This window comes from Tetrao urogallus (assembly GCF_951394365.1).
Source record: "Tetrao urogallus genome assembly, chromosome: 14".
In the NCBI taxonomy this organism is placed as follows: Eukaryota; Metazoa; Chordata; class Aves; order Galliformes; family Phasianidae; genus Tetrao; species Tetrao urogallus.
The window spans coordinates 1,482,113-1,500,496 of NC_136827.1; the positions used below are offsets into that span (position 1 = coordinate 1,482,113).

Genomic DNA, 18,384 nt, shown 5'->3' on the forward strand with positions numbered 1-18,384 from the left:
TCCTGGCTTTGTGCCCATTGTCCCCCCGTTGCCATGCTGATGTGCCTCCATTCCATCCTGGGACAGCAGACAGAAGGGTGGCACTGATGACTTGATGACCTCCTCAAGTCATAGGATGCAGGAGGGTCTGTGGCTCCTTGCAGCTACTGCCAGGGCTCTGATGGCCACTTCTGGATGCGGAAGGGAGCTCTGGTGGTGGCACAGCTAAGGGCTGTGGATCACCTGCCTGCACCTGTTCTCAAGGGCTCAGCTGCACGAGGAAGCTCAGCGGTGGTGGTGGGATGGGACTGGTGTCAGCAGGGCTCACAAGAGCGTTGGGTGGCTTTTGGGTGCGGGATACAGAGGTGTCATTTGCAGCAGAAAAGATTGGGGTGAAACTTCCCAGGCTGAGGACAGAGAGGGAGGTTGTGGCACTGAAATGTTGAACAGCTCAGACATTTTGGGAAAGAAGGGAGAACTGTTTGTGCTGACATGGGCTGCTGGATCCACAGGGGCTCCTTTGCAATGCTTCTAACCATTGCAGGTAAATGCACCTCGCTCTGTGCTCAGACACTTTCCAGCCGGCTCTTCTTCACTGCTCCAAAAACTGCCCGGGAAGGGGGGTGCTGGGGCAGGGAGCAGCGTGCCAGCACCCGCTGCCGCCGCTTGCCCCGCGCTGCAGCTGCCAGCAGCGTTTCTCTGAGCCTGCCTGAAGCCATCCCCCACCGCGGGCGTTCCGGAGATCTCAGGCTGAGGACGAGCGGGTTGGCAGCGGCCGCCTCGGCAGGCAGAAGCCGCCGGGTTCCTTCCCGAGGAAGCCGGGACAACGGAGGATGCTCGCGGCGGTCCAGAGCCGCGGGGATGCGGGGTTGCTAGGAGGCAGGTGAAGGTGACGGGGACAGCGCTGCGGAGCACCGCAGGCCCAGGTACCGCCGCAGCCACGCACCGCACCGCGGATGGGGATGGGAAGGCGGGCGGCGGAGGAGCGAAGCGGCTCCGGGGGTTGCGGGGAGGATGCGGGAGCTGGCGGTCGCTCGGTCCTCCGCCCGCCGTGAGTCGCGAAGCGGGGGGGAGGGGGGCGAGGGGAGAGAGGGCGAGGGGCTTTGCGAAGTGGTGCTGGGGGGTTGGTGCCCTTGGGCTGCTGTACGCGGGGGGGAGGGGGAACGCGGCAGTTCCCGCTGCTCCTGCTGCCCTTGGGATGCTTTGGTGGCTGTGGTGTGTCCTTGGGAAACAGAGCTGAGCCGGCCATGGCAGGGCTGTGCCTTCATCTCATCCCCAGCTGGGGGCCGGGTCTGACCCAACAGGGCCTGGAGGCAGCATGGGGGGGACTGAGGGAGAAGAGGAGGAGGAGATGCAGGCAGCCTGGTGGGGGTCTCCAAGCCACCTTCCCCCTTCTCCTAGATCCGCATGTCCGACCAGAGCAGCAGCGAAGATGGGGAGTCCGACTCCCAGCACAGCCTGTACATGGTCTTCCTCCTTGTTTTGGTCTTCTTCATCATGGGGCTGGTAGGGTTCCTCATCTGCCATGTCCTGAAGAAGAAGGGCTACCGGTGCAGGACGTTCCGGGATGAGCTTGACCCAGATAATAAGGACGTGCTGGCAGAACTCCAGGCCAGTGAGTACAGGGGCGTGGGGGGCTCTGCTGCTGCCCTTTGGGACTCCTCAACCACAGCCTTTGGGTGTGAGTTGGGCTGGCTGGAAGATGCATGGTGTGACGGGGCAGGGAGCTCGGCCCTGCTGCTGTGGGGCTGTCCCTATCACAGAGAGCATTGAGTGTGTGTGCAAGGCAGAGCTTGGTCCCAGTAAGCTGCTTGACTTGGCTGCACATGGATGGTATCTGAAGTTTCCAGGCTGATTTTGATTGCTGGAGATGCCACGACCTTGGGAAAGTCTCTTTGGGCTTCTAGGAGCATGGCAGCAGCCCCTGACTGTGCTCCGCAGGGCAACTCCCCACCAGCTTGAACCTGCTCATAGGAAAAGCCAACCCTGCAGGCTGGGCTAAGGTCTCCCAGCCAGGGCTCCTGTCACCAAAATGGCCAAAGGCCTGTTGTGATGGGTGCTGGGGATGGTTTCCAAAACAGGGCAGACATCCAGCCACATTTCCCCAGTGTGCTCTTTTAAGCTTCAAACACCATAACTCTGGGACTTCCTCCATTCCTCCATTGGAGATTGTTTCTATGTATTTAACAAGCCCTCCTTGGTTTTCTTGTATGTGAACTTGTCCCATTTACCCTTAGCCTTACCCTTACCCTTTAGCCCTGTAGCACCCTGCAACCAGGAGCTGTAAGGTTGGCCCAATCCCACCCCTCAGGCGCCATAATTTCTCCTTTCAGATGAAGAGGAGGAGCTGAATGAGGACACCGTGGAGAAGATCGTGAGATGCATCATCCAGAATGAAGGTGAGTGTTTCCTTGGGCTGGCTCACAGCCTTGCTGGCTGCTTTGGCTGACACAATCCCTTTTTCCTCTCTCTTCAGCAAACGCAGAAGCCCTCAAGGAGATGCTGGGGGACAATGACGGGGACATAGCAGTGCCAATGCCCAGGTGAGGGAAACCTATTCCAGCTTGTGGCTCTTCTAGAGTCAGGGAGAAGAAAATGTCGTGTGTCACCTTGGTGCTGAGGATTTGACCTGTCATGTCCTTTTCCTCTTGCAGCCTTTGTCCCCACCGTAACAGCCAGGATGGAGGCCCCCCTCACCACCATACAGTGCACCTGGGCTCCACGCAAGCCCCCTGCATCCACTGCAGCAAAAGGAGGAGGCACCCACTGCACCGCCAGGGCCGGTCCAAGGATGGCAAAGGCCGGATGCACCCCGGAGAGACCACTGTCTTCTCAGTGGGCAGGTATTGCTCAGACGGAGCATTGCTCCACAAAGTCTTTTCTGTCCCACTTGTCCACTTGCCTCATGCTCTTCCCCATCTCATGTCCTGGGTTGGCCCTGCTGTTGGGTCCTCTCACACCTCGAAATTCCCGTGGTGTGTGGCTGCGACACGTGGGTTTCCTCCCTCCTCCTCCCTTTGGTGACTCAGGCTGGGGTTGTCCCGCTGGCTCAGAGCAGAGCAGCACCAAACCCACGTCCCTTCTGAGCCTACAGCAGGGTAGGGGGCAGCCTTCCTGTGCGGCAGGTGGTAGGGATCTCATGGAGAGGGGGGACAGCAGGTTCCTGTTGCAAGTAACTCCCACCAGAATGAAAGAATGGCTATTCTGCCCCAAGTCTTCGCCTGCAATAATGATGATAATTAGATAGTGTGGGAGGAAGGTAAGAATAGGGGAGTGCACTGACAAATCCCACAAATAGTCTCCCAGTCCCTATCTGTTCTCACCTCAAGGGACTTCCTGAGCTACCTGTGGTCTCTGCGCTGTGAGTAACTGATGCAATCTGTGACCCTGCCCAGGCTGCCCCATTCCCCAGCAGAAGTGTTCTGATGACGTTCAGCCAGACTGGGCACCAGGGTTGTGGGCTTTCTACCATCAGAGACAGAAGGGAAGGGAACTGGGGGCTTTAAGGGGAGCTGGTGCCCTTGCTGCCAGCTGGCCTGGGTTTTGGGACTGGTGTCTGGTAAACAAGACCTCTGTACAGTCGCATATTCATGGCTAATCTCATTCCCTGGCCAGAGCCCAGCTCCATCTCTCCTCCATGTCCTTCATCCATGCTCTTCTCACTCACCTCTGAGTGCATGAAGAAGCTGATCTCTGTCCCTAACTGCACCTTTCCTCACATTCTGACGTTCTCCCCTTATCCTTGTTAGGTTTTCATGTCACATAAGATGTTTCCAAGGTTACATTTTAAGTTCCCACTTCCTGAATCTCCTTGGTATGAGGTCCGACTGCAGGGTTAGCGTAGTTCTACCGCAGCCGTGCAGGGCTGGAGCATGTGGCCCACGAAGAGCTGCTGAGAGGATGGGGTTTGTTTGGCCTGGAGAGGTCTCTGGGGGGATTTAATTGCTCCCTAAAACTCAAAGGGGTGGGAGGAGTTGAAGCGAAAACGGAGCTGGTCTCTTACTGGAGATGCACATTGGAAGGGCAGGAGGCAACAGCCAGAAGTTGCAACAAGAGAAACACTGGATGGAGCATGAAAAGAAAATATTTCATCCTGGGACAGGGACTGTAGGAGCAGGGAGATGGATGTTCAGGGAGGCTTCCAAAACCTGCCTGGAGAAGGCCCTGAGCAACAGGAATGAGGGTGGGAACTGGCCCAGTTATGAAGGGACAGGAAGGACTGGAGACCTCCTGAAGGCCTTTCCCACCTAAACAATCCTGTAATTCTGAGTAATCAGGGCTATGTGTGCTGTACTTTCATATTATTGAATAATTTGCCATCTTTCTTAGGGTTCTCCCTAAACCTTTCATCTTTGCCATCTCTCTACCACGCTGCTGGGCAGCCCCATAAATGAATGGCAGAGCTCATCCACGACCCACAGAGCTCTCATCCCGGGTTTGCTCAGCTGCAGCATGCTGTGTCCTATTGAACCAAGTGTCCCAGCCATGCTGCCTAGGCAGACAGCCAAAGCACTCCTGCCTCATGATCTAAAGGTTTCTTACGTTATCTCTTGAGTCCCCTCCAGCTTCTCAGAGTCCTTTCGTGGCTCTTTCAGGCTGACATTGCTCAAAGACATAACGAAGAAATGGTGTTGTCATTCGTGCCTCCTCCCAGGCTCTCCTTGCCCGATGGAACATTTGTTGGTCTTGTATCACTGTGCAGCTTCTTCATCTCCAAGTCTCTGGATGGAAGGTCCATCTGATGCTGTTTTACCTAGCAGTTCTCAGGATGTATCTTCTTCACTTTTTGGTTATGAGCACCATTTCTAGCTGTGATGCTGAGGACCCTGTCGTGTCTACCCTATAGACATAAACTTATCATTTTGGATGCTCAGTGCTCTTACGATCTGCTTAGGATCTGCTCTGTCTCTGTCTGGAGCTCCCCGGTGTTTGAAGAGAATGTAAGAGCTATGATCCTGAACATCTTTCTGACATCCCATCCCTCACTCACATCCACTTGCTGACCAATCCATCCTTGTTCCACCTCTGGGACCACTCAGTCTGGAGCTGGTCTTTGCTGCTTCACCTCGGACATCTCATCTGGTGCATGGACCTGTGTTCTCAGCTTCTCTTTTTGGGATGGCCATTCTCTTAACTTGTAGGTCTTACGTTTCTTTGAGCAGTGCTTGAGCTAAACTTGCATTTTCTCTGGCTGACTCACAGTTGAGCTCAGCAGAGCCCGGTCCTTCTGTGGTTGCTCCACGTGTGACTCGTGCAGTGAGTGTGGCTGTGGGGCGTCATGTCCCTCTGATGAATCCAATGTTCCTTGGCCACTGGACTCCCACTCACTCTGCAGATTTCCTGTCTGCTGGGCCAGCAAGAGCTCATAATGCTTACGAAGCAGAATCGGAGCGCAAATCACAACCAGCTCACTTTAGACTCTTACACTTTGCCTATGCAATACCCCTCCCACATTCCAAGGTTGTGGTAGCTCCCTAGCTTCTCCCTTCTCCCCAGCCACAACATTACAATCACCTCCAATTATGGACTCACCCATTATGGGTGTCAGGCCAACTTTGTGGTTGCTCTCCTTCCTGTCCTGGAGCTCTGAGCTGTTCCTAGTGCACGGTAGAGGCTTGGTGACACCTAGACACCATCCATTGTCCCAGAGGACTGTGCACAGTGTGCTTTGGTGGCTTTTAGTCAAGCAGTTCCTATTGGCTTCTGACTCCTCTAATTAAATGCAGATCATCCTGCAAAACCTTGTCTTCCCTCTGCCTGCTGAGATTTCTGGCTTTTGCTTCCTGAACAGTGGTCAGCCACCAGGTGCAATGTCCTCATGGTTGGTAGCATCCCCATGGTTGGTAGCGTCCTTACGGTCAGTAGTGTCCTTATGGTCAGTAGTGTCCTCACAGTTGGTGAAGTCTTCACGGTCAGTAGTGTCCTCATGGTCAGTACCATCTCTGTGGTTGGTGGCATCCTCATTGTTCAGAGCATCCCTTCCTCCCTGGGCTCAGCCCACTTATTGCACATCCCCCAAATCCACACTTTTGAGTCCCTCCTTAAGCCCTGTTTTGGTCAAGCTGCATCTCAGGGCATTTCATAGAACAGAGACCCATCCCCATCCCACCGTGGGGAGGACAGACCACTCAGGTCTGCACCAGTCAACATCTGGGTTGGGCTTTTTCTCTTTCTCTCTGCAGCACTGGGTGCACTTTCTTCAAAAAATGAGGGAAATAGGAGATCAGGTCAACAGGGCAAGGCTGGGAGGGGTATCAGTGGTGTTGAAGGAGTCTGAGGGGTGGAGATCCTCCAACAACAGAGAAAGAGAGAGGCTCCCAACTAAAGAGAAGCTGGAAATAACAGTGGGAAGGAAACAGTGCAAGAAGGAAGAGAAGAGCTTCTGACCTGGTCACCCTACTGCAGGTTCCGTGTCACGCACATCGGGAAGAAGCCGGCTTTCCATGAGCAGCAGGACGGCGCCCAGCCTGACGGCAGCAAGGAGCCAAGCACGGAGGAGCTGGAGCACAGCAGTGAGCGGTTCCAACGAGAGCAGGCTCACAATGGGACTGTCCCCACGGGTAGCCTGGAGAATGGGGCTGTGCAGGAGGGGACACAGGGTGGCAAGGGCACAGAGCAGAGCCGCACTGGCACCCCAGTGCCTGGCACTGCAGTGGGCAGCTCTCCTGGGAGCACCAGTCGGCAGCGGAGGCTGCTGAGCCGCCGGGTTCTGGGAGGGTCGAGTCCCAGCATCCCAGGTCAGCTGGGGCAGGAGGAGGCCGGACTGGGGTCAGCAGATGAGGTGTCGGATATTCACGGGAGCCTGAGCCTACACGAAGTGCCGGATGAGATGGGGAGAGAAGACAGCGGCAGAAGGCAGCCCGGAGCAGAGAACATGGGGCAGCAGGTGGGTTCCTTCTCCTTCTTCTTGTCCCTGTGTGGTCTCCTGAGTTGGAGGGGCTTAGGGACCATGGCATGGCGTCCAACTGAGGTCCCAGGGTGCGTGGGTGCTGCCAAACATGCAATGGCAGAATGTTTGGGGTTGGAAGGGACATTTAAAGGTCACTGGGTTCACCCTCTGCCTGGGCAGAGACATCAGATCAGATTGCTCAAAACCCTGTCTAACCCAACTTTGAGCACTTCCCATGATGGGGCATCTACAACTTCCCCAGGCAGCCTCTTCCAGCATCTCACCACCCTAATAGTGACAAATTTCTTTGCATCTAGTCTAAACCTTTTCAGTTTGAAACTCTTTTTCCTTATCCTGTCACTGCTGGCCCTGGTACAAAGCCTTTCTCCACTTTTTTTTATGAGCCCCTTTCTTTGTAGAAACACCACAGCAAGGTCTCCCTCGAGCTTCCTCTTCTCCAGCCCAAGCTTGTGGGGTGACTCCTACTGTAGAGACTGTAGAGGAGCTGGATGTGGCATGAGACCTCCTCAGTCCTGCTCACCCTGTTCCCACCCCCTTCCCTGACTGCATATTTCCACCCCTTTGTTAATATATGTGCCAGCAGGGCAGAGGGATGGTCTTGTTCCACCCTCTGAGCCCTTCTCAGCAATACCAACTGCTGGCCAGGGCATGGTCCAAACGGATGTGGCTTCTCCTTGGGACACACAAAATCATCATGACACTGTTCCTACCCTGCTGGTTTCCACTCCCAAGGGAAGGCAGGGTGTTGTTGGTTTGCAGCAAAGACCCTGCTGCTTCCAGTCCTTTGTGCAAGGGATGTGTTGGTCTCCTTCGTGATTTGGTTCTTTGGGCACTTGCATTGGGATCATCGTTCTTTGTCTCCCTGATGAGGCCTTCTTTGCCTCTGCCCATGGCTTAGCATCCCCCAAGCTGGTGGTCTTGGTGCACAGACCTCATCAATGCAACACACAGGTAGGGAAAGATGCCCTGAAGTCCAGGAGGAAATGAATCCAACTATTTGCATTCTAGATGTTTTCCCACTCTGGAGGGCTGGTGCTCAGGGAGGGGAAGAGCACCTTGGTGTTTCCCAATCATCCCAACTTTAATGAGCTCCAGGACAGCACTGGTGAAGATGTGGGTGCCCCAGGCAACAAGAGGCATTTGTTTCCTGCTGCTGCCTCAGGGTTCTTAGGAGCCAGAGAATGAGAAAATCAGATGGTCTGGAGAAAGGCCATAGTGTGCTTCAGTGCTGGGGTTATCCCAGGGCTGGCAGCCTGCCTGGAGGAAGGAGGATGGACATGAATGTGGACAGCCCAACAACAAAGCTGATGGGCTGCAGCCCCTCTCCAGACTCCTATAGGGACATCACCAGGTTCTCGTTCCTCAGATGGCCCACCATGGTGGCAACGACCACAGTCCCTCTGGTCTGTGTGGTCTCGTGCAGGGCAAACATGGGGTTGTGGTGATTTCCTTCTGCTCATCTGCTCCTCTGCAATGCCAGACTTCTCCCTTTGGTTCTTTGAGGAGAGCTGGGAAAGGGGGACAAAAAGGGGGTTGCATTCCCCAGCCCTACAGCTGTGGGATGGCATAAACCATAGGGCAGGAGGAGCATGCATAGCCCTGGGCACAGCTACACACCCAGCCCTTGGGCTGTTCCACCAGGGAGAATGGTGATGGGACATCCCTGAGATGTTTGCCCCCCAAGCCCTGGAACCAGTCAGCAGCTACCCCATCTCCTGGGTCCCTGCCAGGACCACCACGAGGGTTGTGAGCTGCTGCCTGGCACGGCATGGGGTACTGGGCTGTAAGTCAGTGGTGCTGACTCCACCCAGAAGGGTCACTGCTGTGGCCACGGGCTGCTTGATGCCTGCATCTCTCCTCCCTCCATAGGAGCCCAGCGCTGTGGTGCACGACCGAGGAGCCACTGTGTGATGTGAGTGTTCATCTCCAGTCTTGGGGCCACATCCAGGGGTGGGCAGGGGGGAAGCCATGGGCAGTGGGTCACAGCCCACCCTACCAGCTTTTGTCTGCAGACAACCCATATAGTTCTTCTGGGGGGTACCCAGGATCAGGAGATGCAGGTGGAATGGGGCTGCTCCAGACGCACCATAGCCAAGCACCATTCCTGCTCTCTACCCACAGCTCCTCTCCACTCTTGGCCCTGGTGGCTGACAGCAGGCACAGGGCCCCTTGGCCCCACACAGGGCTGGAGGCTCAGCTGTGGGGGGCAGCTGGCCCCAGCCCCAGCCCGGGCGAGCAACTTGGCATGGCCAGAGCGACGCACGGACATTACAGACCTCATCCCATCAGCAATAGTTACCCAACTCTCCCCACGGCACTCACCACCCCGCTGCTGCCCATGCCTCGCACCCCAAGGAAGGATGCTGCAGGGGTGGGCAGGGGCACCGCCTTGAGCCCCCCAGCCCTGAATTCACTGCAGATCACAGCCCCGGCGGTGCCACCGAGCACCAGCACAATGCCCGTGGTGCCAATGGGGAGGGACCACGCAGCCCCCGGGGGTGCTGATGGAGATAAAGCCTCCTGCCCTGCCCCGCTGCAGGTGAGCTTTGGTGTTGAACTGCACTGTAAATAGATGAGCTAAAACCATTAAAGCTGCTGAACACGGCGGTGGGGTGAACTGGTTTTAATAGGGGCATGGCCACTCTGTGCCCATGCTGGACACGGTGCAGCCACAGCATGGGGAGGAGCAGAGGCCCCAGGGAAGTGATGCTACGGACGAGAGGCAGAGGCAGGGACGTGGCTGCCCCACACTGTGCAGCAGTGCCCCACGAGCAGTGCTGGGCAGGATGTGGCCCCCAAGGAGACCAGCTCAAGGAGTAGCAGGTTGTGCCATGCGTCCTGCTCCCCTCTGCACCACTGGGAATAGATAGCCCAGGGGTGAGGGGCATGTGCGGATGGGCAAAGATTTTGCAGCCTGGGCAACCCAGGGTCAGCTGAGGTCCTGCTCCAGGTCGGGGGCTCGGCCAGGAGGTGGGGGTGGTGCACGGAGCTGTGGGGAGAAGAACAGACATGGGGCCCTCAGGCTGAGGGAGGGGGTCCCATTGCTCTGAACCCCTCCAGAATCACACCACATCCCAGCACAGAGGATTCTTCTGGCCCTTTTCTAGGCTCTGGGACAGGTTTGGGGGTCAGAGCATCACTGTAAAGGGGTACATACGGGACGGATGCGGTTGGCTGCCAGGTCTGGAGAGCTCTGCCCGCTGCTTGTGCCCTCCTGCCTGCAGGCTAGATCCACAGAAGGCTCAGACAGGCTCTTAGTGCCCCCAAGGCCACCCCCCTGGCACTCACCTTCCAGCAGTGGTTCAGGGCCGGAACCCAGACTGGCACTGAGTGCAAGGCCAGGAGGGGAGAAAGGTGGTGGGGATGGTGAGGGAAGTTCCTGCAGACACAGGGACACACAGTGTGGTGGGTGGGCAGAGCACAGAACCCCCCAGACATCACCACCACCACCACCACCACTAACCTGCCCAGCCGTGCCCCGTGCCCCAGTCAGTTCCTCCACTACCAGCGAGGGGAAGACACCAACTCTGCCATCAAAATCTCCAGTCCAGAAGCCATCATCCACCTCATCCTCAGCACGAGGCAGCACGCGGATGATGGCTCCCTCAGGGAAACTCAGCTCTTCGGGGCTCTGCCCCTCATAGTCGTACAGGGCTCGCACCAGCCAAGCTGTGGGCAGAGTGGCTTAGCACCCCAAGATGTGGTTCCCTGGCCCTGCCCCAGCATGGTGCCCAATGTCCCCATCCCATACCCACCTCCAGGCTCCAGGACCAGCTCTGCAGCCATAATGCTGGAGAGCTGTCGCTGCAGGGCTGCCCCCGAAGGTCCCGTGGTTCCAGTGCTGGCAGCTGAGCCCGGCTCACTGCCCACACAGCTCAGGCACAGCAGGTACTTCTCAGGGACATAGCCGACCTGCCCTGCCTTGTTCCGAGCCTGGAAGGGACAGAAACCACATTACCACTCCAGTGATGTGGCCCCAGGCCCCCAGCACTGGGACGAGCTGGATGGTAGATCCCACCTTCACCCACTCCTCCATATCGCCATCCTCTATAACTTCCAGCTCCTCTCCCTGTGCGATGGATAGCTCATCTGCATGGCAGCCCTGCAGGGGACAGGTGACAACATGTGACAGCCAGGCTGGCAGTGCCATCCCCAGGCGTGCATGGCACCGGTGGTTTTACCTGGTACCCAAAGATGACCCGACAAGTGTAGGGGTAGGTGCGAGCAGCATGCCCAGGCTCAGCCTCCTCAAACGTCTCATCGCTGTCATAGTCATCGAACTCAGTGGGGTCCAGCCCTGTGGGTGCCTCTGTGCTGGGGGTGCGTGGGAGCTCCCCACCTGCCCGCACTGCCCCGGCCAGCCAAGAATCCACATCCAGCCCTGCTGTACGCAGCAGTGCCAGCCGTGCCTCTGCCTTCGCCCTGCCAACCTGCGAGTAGAAGGATGCTTCAGTGACTATGGAGATGTCTATGGAGTAGGGGACAACTATGGGGTGGGGGACAGCTCAGCCTCACCCCTTCCTCCACAAACCACAGTCCCGAGGGTGGCTGCTCCATAGCACAGCATCCCAGCACAGTTCCACACCCAGGACGTGATGAAGTTTGAGGGCACCCTGAGCACATGTGGGACCCACCTCTGCCTTCCAGATGTTCTCTCGCACTTCTTCCATCTGCCGCTCCACAGCGGCCACCTCTGCCTCGGGGACCTGGTGCCTCCTGGCCTCAAGCCTCTGCAGCACCTGCATGGGCAGCAAGATGGGGCTGCAGCAGTCACCCTCTGAGACCCCTTGGGAGAGACAGCCAGGGCTGTGTGCTCACCTCCTCGCCATGTGCCTTGTTCTTGCTGTCTCGTGTTGCACGCATGGCCCAGCGCCGTGCCTCCTTCTCCAGGCTGGCTCCGCCATCCTCTGGCTGCAGCAGGGACACCTAGGCAAGGACGGGGTTGTTGGGAAGGGTCCAAGTGTGCAGTAGCCTATATTGTACTGATTCTCATATCTACCTCCTGGATGCCATCAAGCTGGAAGCGCTGCTCAGGCACCAGCATGAAGGCGGTGTGGTCCTGCAGGAAGAGGAGGAGGTCCTGCTCCCGGCACACCTTCATAGGGGAGAATAAGGGGCTGGAGGATGCACTCCCATCCCCACCATGTGCCACTCAGCACAGAGATGGGATGGGTGGCAGTACCCGTGTGGCCGCCTCTGAGATGCGCTGGAACCAATCCTGTGTGATCTCACAGCTCTCCACCTCTGCCCGGCCAGCCGTGCTCAGGTGGTCACGTAGCCGCTCGTACAGGTCCCCATCCAGAGCCTATGGACAGCACATGCCCATAGGGAAAGGCGTGGAAACTTGCCAGCGAGACCAGCCCCAGTGCCACAGGACAACCCTGCACCCATCGGGTGACTGTGATGGGACACAGTGTCCCTGCAGCACCGTTGTGCCCCCACCTGCATGATGGCAGGCAGCTCCACATGGTAGTAGTGCTCCAGGTGGGCATTGGCAGACACCAATGTCAGCACGTACTCATTCTGCACCCCTGCCCGCTGCTTTGAGTACTCCGCCATCTGCATGGAGAACTGGGGATGGGGACAGCAAGGTGACACACTGTCCCCGTTGTCCCCATGCTCAAGGACCATGCCATCCGTGTGCTGCCCACCTTGGCACTCAGTTTCTGCAGGCTGGCCTTGGTGTGGAAAATCCTCCGGTCACTCTTACGTAGTCTAGTGAGGATGGGGACAGGTAGACCATAGCATATCCTCAGTGCTACCATGGCAGCCCCTGTCCCCTCCCTGCTCACCGTGCCTCCACGTCGGCAGCCTTATCCTTGGCCACCTCGCTGCTGCGCTGCAGGTGGCTGAACTGCTTCTTTGCTTTATCTAGCTCCTTCACCGTTTCCAGCAGCTCTGCCTGCGCCTTCTGCAGCTGCTCCATGCTCTGGGAAGAGACATGAGACCTGGGACGTATCTCCACTGCCTCACCCAGCCCTGCAGATGTGCCCTCACCCCATACCTTCTTGAGCATCCTCTCCTTGGACAGCCGGGAGCTCTTGATGGCCTCAGCAGCAAGGCTGCGGTAGCTTTCAGAGGCACTGACACGTGCCTGCCCTGTGTATGCCGTCCCCTCAATAATGCCCTTCCAGACAGCAAAGACACTCCTGTAGGGATGGAAACAGAGTTTGCCTACAGGGTTTTTGGGGATGCCCACAAGGACATGCAGCCCCAGGTACCACATCTGCGGGGACGTCCCACCTAGTGCTGCATCCTTAGGGCACCCAAATCCAGCCTAGTGTTTGTCACCTCCTGGTTAGAAAGCCACATATCAACCCCCTGTCCCCATCCTTATTTCCCATAGCCCACCTCGAGTCTCCAGCATCGCTGCGGCCCCGCTGCCAGTCTCTCTTCACAAACTGGCTTGCCAGCCTCTGCAGTGCCTGTGGACAGACTGTTGTCACTACTCCCTCGTGGGCACCCTGCTGTGGCTCAGAGGATGGGGGTAGGGGAGGGCACCCCCATCCAGTGGTCACCCCAGGGGGTCAGGTTGCCCATGCAGGGAAACGAGGTAAAGGCTGGCTCCATAAATGCTGCCTTGGGGCAGGAGGCAAAGGAAAGCTCACATGCTGCAGCTTTGAGGGGTGAGGGCCAGGAAGGGGATACCGGTGATAGATGCCAGCTGTGAAGGCAGAGCAGCCCCAAGCATAGAGCAACCCAACCCTCTGCCCCATGGAGATGGCCCCCATGGGGTACAGCACCCACCAAGATGTGCGCTGAGAGCCCAGAGCAGGTAAGTGGCCGAGAAAGCAGCAGGGCAGCAGGAGGGAGGCAGAAGGAACAGTGCAGTGAGGGGCCGGGCTCCTCTCAGAGCCCCCTGGGTGATGCTGGAGGAGAGAAGAGGGATCAGGGGGAGTGGGGATGGTGGCACTGCCAAAACCCCAGTGAGCTGAGAAGGGGGGGACACAGGAAGGGAGGCTCAGGTGTGGGGCACAACGCAGACCCCAAGGGATGCAGTGGGAAGCCCCAGGAGCTCAGATACATGCCAGCCCTGTGATGACCCAGCAGACACAAGAGTGGAAACGCTTCCTCCCCCTGGGCACTTCCACTGCGCCCCAAAACTCAGCAGACTGCATTTGTGCCACGCTCAGCAAAGTGCTCCAGGATGCATCGATCCCTCCCGGCTGGCACTGCGCTGACCCTTCCTCCCAAGGGCCCCATCCAAGCTCTGTTTGCAGGGCTGATTTCCCACACACCCTTACCTGCCCGTACTCCCGCTCAATCGCAGCCCTCTGCTTGCTGTAGGACCTGTGGGACAAGGCAGCAGAGCAGAGGGTGGCAGTGGGGCCATCTCTCCCTACCACCCCCACGGATGACACGGCCGTGCCTGCACCTCAGCGGGCTGAGAATGGCCCTTACCTGATGTCCTCCAGCAGCTCGGCATCCCGCTGCTGCTTGCTCTGTAGCCCACACAGCTGCTCGGCAAAATGGAGCTTCACCACCTGGCTCAGCTTCCCCTGCAGGCAGAACACTCAGCCCTCGCTCGGGGGTCCTCGTCCTCATCCCCATCCTCATCCCCATCTCCATCCCCATCTCCATTCCCGTCCCCATCCCCGTCCCCATTCCCGTCCCCATCCCCATCTCCGCCCCCGCCCCCATTCCCGCTGCAGTCCCCAAACGCAGATCCCGATGCCACCCTTCCTGCACCCCGACCCCGCTCTCACCTTGCGCGGAGGTGGCTGCATCTCCCCAGACCCGCACCCGGCCCCGCAGCGCGTGTGCGTAGCCCGGAACTGAGGCTCCGCCCCGCCCCTCCGCTCTAAGCCCCACCCCCGCTATAAACCACGCCCATCGCGTTGCCGTGCCCGTTCTCTGTAAGCCACGCCCATTCCCTACAGACCACGCCCACCCCAGCACAGACCGCCCACATTTACTGCAGGCCACGCCCACCCAGTATAGAACACGCCCATTTACCATAGGCCACGCCCACATACTGTAGACCACGCCCATTTACTGTAGACCACGCCCATTTAGTGTAGACCACGCCCACCGAGAGGCCACGCCCACTCCACTCATGCAGGTTCCGCTCCGCCCCCTCCCCGCCCTTCCTGATGCTCCGTCCTCTACATCCGCCGCTGGGATGGGACGCGGGGATGCAGGGACAGAGGGAACATGAGGATGAAGGACGTGGGGATGTTGGGATGTAGGGGAAAGGAGTGTGGAGGTGTGGGGACTTGGAATCATGAGGATAGGGGGACGGAGGGATGCAAGGACAAGGGGACAGGAGGACAGGGGGACATGGGGACACAAGAACGGCAAGACACAGGAACAGGAGGATGAGGAGAGGGACAGGGCGACAGGGGACACGGGGGCATAGAAACGGGGGGATATGGGAACAGGAAGGCGTAGAAAGCCCTGCAACCCTGCTGCTCACTGTGCACTCCTGCTGCTCACTGTGCTGTCTGCTGTGTGGGGACAGGCAAGGCAATGACCCCAATGATCCTGTGGAGTGCTGGGAGCCCCATTCTGTATCATATGAAGAGTGTGCAGCTGCCAGCGTGGGTCCCCTGCCATGGGGACACGTGTGTGGTGCTGTGCAGTGCCACAGTGCTCCTCAGTACCCCATGTCCCCTATGTCCCCCACACCCTCCTGTCCCCATCCCCCTTTATTGCTCGCTTCTCCTTCTGCTGTCACTTTCATCCCGTGCTCTGCCCCCACAGGGCCCTCCGCTGTCCCCTCCATCCCTCCATGGCACTGTGGCCATGGTTTGGCACTGTCCATGCACGACGCTTTGTCTGGGACTGTGTCACCAAGCTGTCACTCCCCTCTGCTTCAGGAAGACACAGAGAGTTGAGAACACGGAGTGGAGCCAACCAGCACCCACTCGGTGGCAGGAAGAGAATAGAGAGAAATCAGGCTCCTCAGCCCGATCAACACCATCGAACCCAGTGCATGTCTGCTCCAGATATATCTTTGCTGCCCTTGCAGCTGTGGTTTGCAAACCAACCCGTTACATAGCATCTGCTTCCTCCTGCCGGTGGCTGGAAAGCCCCATCCTCCCGTGTCTCAGTGACATCCGCAAGACGGTCACACTTCAACGTCACATTTTGCCTGTGTCCACGGTGGATGAGGGCGGTGCATGGACGAGAGGCAGAGGAGAAAGAGGAAGGACCTGGTGGACATCCTGCTGCGGTGACGTGTGGCAGGGCCAGCCCTGCCTGTGACACTCGTGGGGACGCGGATTTTGCAGAGGCCACCCCACAGATATGGCCCAGCTCGTGACATCGCCTGGCTTTGCTGGGTTTGGTGTCACCCTCCTGCTCGGCTTGGCCACACAGCTGCCCCTGGGTAAGTGATCTGGTGTCTGTCCTGGCGTGGAGATGTGGGTGATGTGGGCAGAGGCTGAATGTGGGTAGGGGCAAAGGGGCAGAGCAGGGGGTCCTTGTGGGGCATGCTAAAACTTGGTGCTTGGAGGGGGTGGCTGTATGTCAGGGGGACAGCTCAGGTACTGCAGACCCTTGGGGTGACTCAGGCCCTGCTGTGGAAGGACATCTTCCCCTGGTCCCCATGCGTAGTCCCATAGGCAAGTTGTGCATGCAGAACGCCCTCCAGAAGCGTAGGGTCTGTGGGTCTGCAATGCCCCGGGGGGCAGAGGCAGCTCAGTACTGGGACACATGGGATGATGCACAGGTGGCTGTGTCCCAGCTCTGTCCTGGTGTTGGTGCCCTTGTCCCATGTCCCCCAAACCAAGGCACAGCCATTCCCAAGTCCCATCCCAGCAGATGCTCCGGTTTCTGTGCCTCAAAGCTGCCATGGGACAGAGACACCAGCTCCTGGTGGCTCTGTAGGGAGGGCTCCCTGGGACAGCTGCCATGCGGACCCAGTTGGGAAGGGGCACTGGGAGGGTGTTCTTAGCCCAGTCTGACTCCTCCTGTCCTCTGCAGCACACAGCAAAGGGCGGGCATTTTGGCACCTGACTCCCCGTGAAGAAGCTGAGTGCCCCGATGCCTCTCTGGAATCCTTCCTCAACAGCACCACGACCACCATCCTCCTCCCCACCCTCTACTCTGTGGTGCTGTTCGTGGGGCTGCCTGCCAATGCGCTGGCCTGCTGGGTCCTGGCCAAAAACTTCAGGAGGTGCTCCAGTAGCCTCTTCCTGCTCAACCTGGCCGCTGCTGATCTCCTCTTCATCCTTCTGCTGCCCTTCAAGATCTCCTACCACCTCCTGGGCAACCACTGGCTCTTTGGGGACTACCTCTGCCGCACCATGGTGGCCCTTTTCTATGGGAACATGTACACCTCCATCCTCTTCCTCACCTGCATCGGCGTGGAGCGCTATGTCTCTGTGGCCCACCCGTTCCTCTGGAAGGGCTCCACAGGGACGTGGGGCAGGGCGGGTGTCTGCATGACCATCTGGCTGCTGGTGGTGCTGGGTGTGAGCCCGCTGCTGTTCTACCCACAGACAGAACACATCTCGAAGCTGAACATCACGACGTGCCACGATGTCCAAGGGAAGGACAATTTCTTCCGGCTCTATTTCCTCTGCCTAGTGGGGCTGGGCTTCGGCGTGCCCTTTGTGCTCATGATCATCTCCCATGGCTGCATCCTGGCTCGGCTGCTGGCCAAGCAGGAGAGCTACGGGCACGTGGTGCGTGTCCTGGCTGTGGTCCTGCTGGCCTTCCTCCTCTGCTTCACCCCCAGCAACGTGCTGCTCTTCATGCACTACCTGCAGCAGGACACGGGTTGCAACAACATCACCTACAGCTGGTACGCCCTGGCCTTGGCCTTCAGTGCTTTTAACAACTGCTTTGATCCTTTCCTCTATTTCTACATCTCCAAGGATTTTCGGGGCTGGATATGGGAGGCTGGCTGCTGCCTCTGGGGGCTGGGGACAAAGGGAGAATGGAAGAAGACAGCCTTGCCCCTGCGGTCTAGTGAGCAGAGCCAGCTGTAGGCAGGGCTAGAGACACTGTGCCATGCTCTCCATGTGGAGAAGACCCTTCTGCAGTTCCAGCCCAGGGTTACCCCCAGCTGACCCTATGCCATTAGAAACAGCCCCATAAGGGACAGAGTCACTTCTCCAAGACCTCTGTTATCCTCCTATTGCTCCTATTGCACAGTCCCATCCCTGTATCTGCCACCCCCATCCTTGCCTGGTGCCCTCCTCACACACCTTGCAGTTACCAAACCCCTTAGAATCCAAATAAACCTTTATTTCTCCCCGATGCTGGAAGGAGAAGGTGTAAACACCCCAGATAAGCAGGAGCCATCCTCCATCGCCAGGACCGCGTGCGGCACACACATGGCCAGCTCTGCTGCTGGGGACCACCCAAAATACACCGCAATGTATGCAAGAAGGGACAGCGGGGGCAAATGGGTGCCTTGCCCAATGGAACTGGGGCCGGAAAGGGGATGCTGGGCAGAGCTCAGGGTGCTGATTGCAGAGTGATAGCTTCACCCTGTGTACCCTATGTCTCTGACATTACATGTCCTCAGCCCATGCTCGGTGCAC

The 18,384-nt window shown here is 58.1% G+C and overlaps 3 protein-coding genes across 3 annotated transcripts; 2 read left to right on the forward strand and 1 right to left on the reverse strand.

The window, feature by feature from the left end:
* Positions 1–1,386: 1,386 nt before the first annotated feature.
* RELL2 (RELT like 2) lies at positions 1,387–8,800 on the forward strand (the record flags this gene model as incomplete). Its single annotated transcript, XM_079542324.1, has 6 exons — positions 1,387–1,594; positions 2,313–2,378; positions 2,456–2,522; positions 2,634–2,822; positions 6,385–6,865; positions 8,759–8,800. The coding sequence occupies 6 exons, from the start codon at positions 1,387–1,389 to the stop codon at positions 8,798–8,800; spliced, it is 1,053 nt and encodes a 350-aa protein (XP_079398450.1).
* Positions 8,801–10,025: 1,225 nt separating this feature from the next.
* On the reverse strand, positions 10,026–14,616 carry FCHSD1 (FCH and double SH3 domains 1; the record flags this gene model as incomplete). The annotated part of the gene is made up of 17 exons (XM_079542321.1): positions 10,026–10,268; positions 10,353–10,558; positions 10,645–10,822; positions 10,908–10,991; positions 11,071–11,319; positions 11,524–11,628; positions 11,708–11,815; positions 11,889–11,984; positions 12,072–12,194; positions 12,332–12,460; positions 12,541–12,604; positions 12,682–12,818; positions 12,894–13,038; positions 13,241–13,314; positions 14,134–14,179; positions 14,291–14,388; positions 14,596–14,616. 17 exons carry the CDS (start codon positions 14,614–14,616, stop codon positions 10,026–10,028), a joined length of 2,106 nt encoding a protein of 701 aa, XP_079398447.1.
* Positions 14,617–16,138: 1,522 nt separating this feature from the next.
* LOC306951704 (proteinase-activated receptor 3-like) lies at positions 16,139–17,826 on the forward strand (the record flags this gene model as incomplete). The annotated part of the gene is made up of 2 exons (XM_079542232.1): positions 16,139–16,220; positions 16,817–17,826. The coding sequence occupies 2 exons, from the start codon at positions 16,139–16,141 to the stop codon at positions 17,824–17,826; spliced, it is 1,092 nt and encodes a 363-aa protein (XP_079398358.1).
* Between the last annotated feature and the right edge of the window lie 558 nt (positions 17,827–18,384).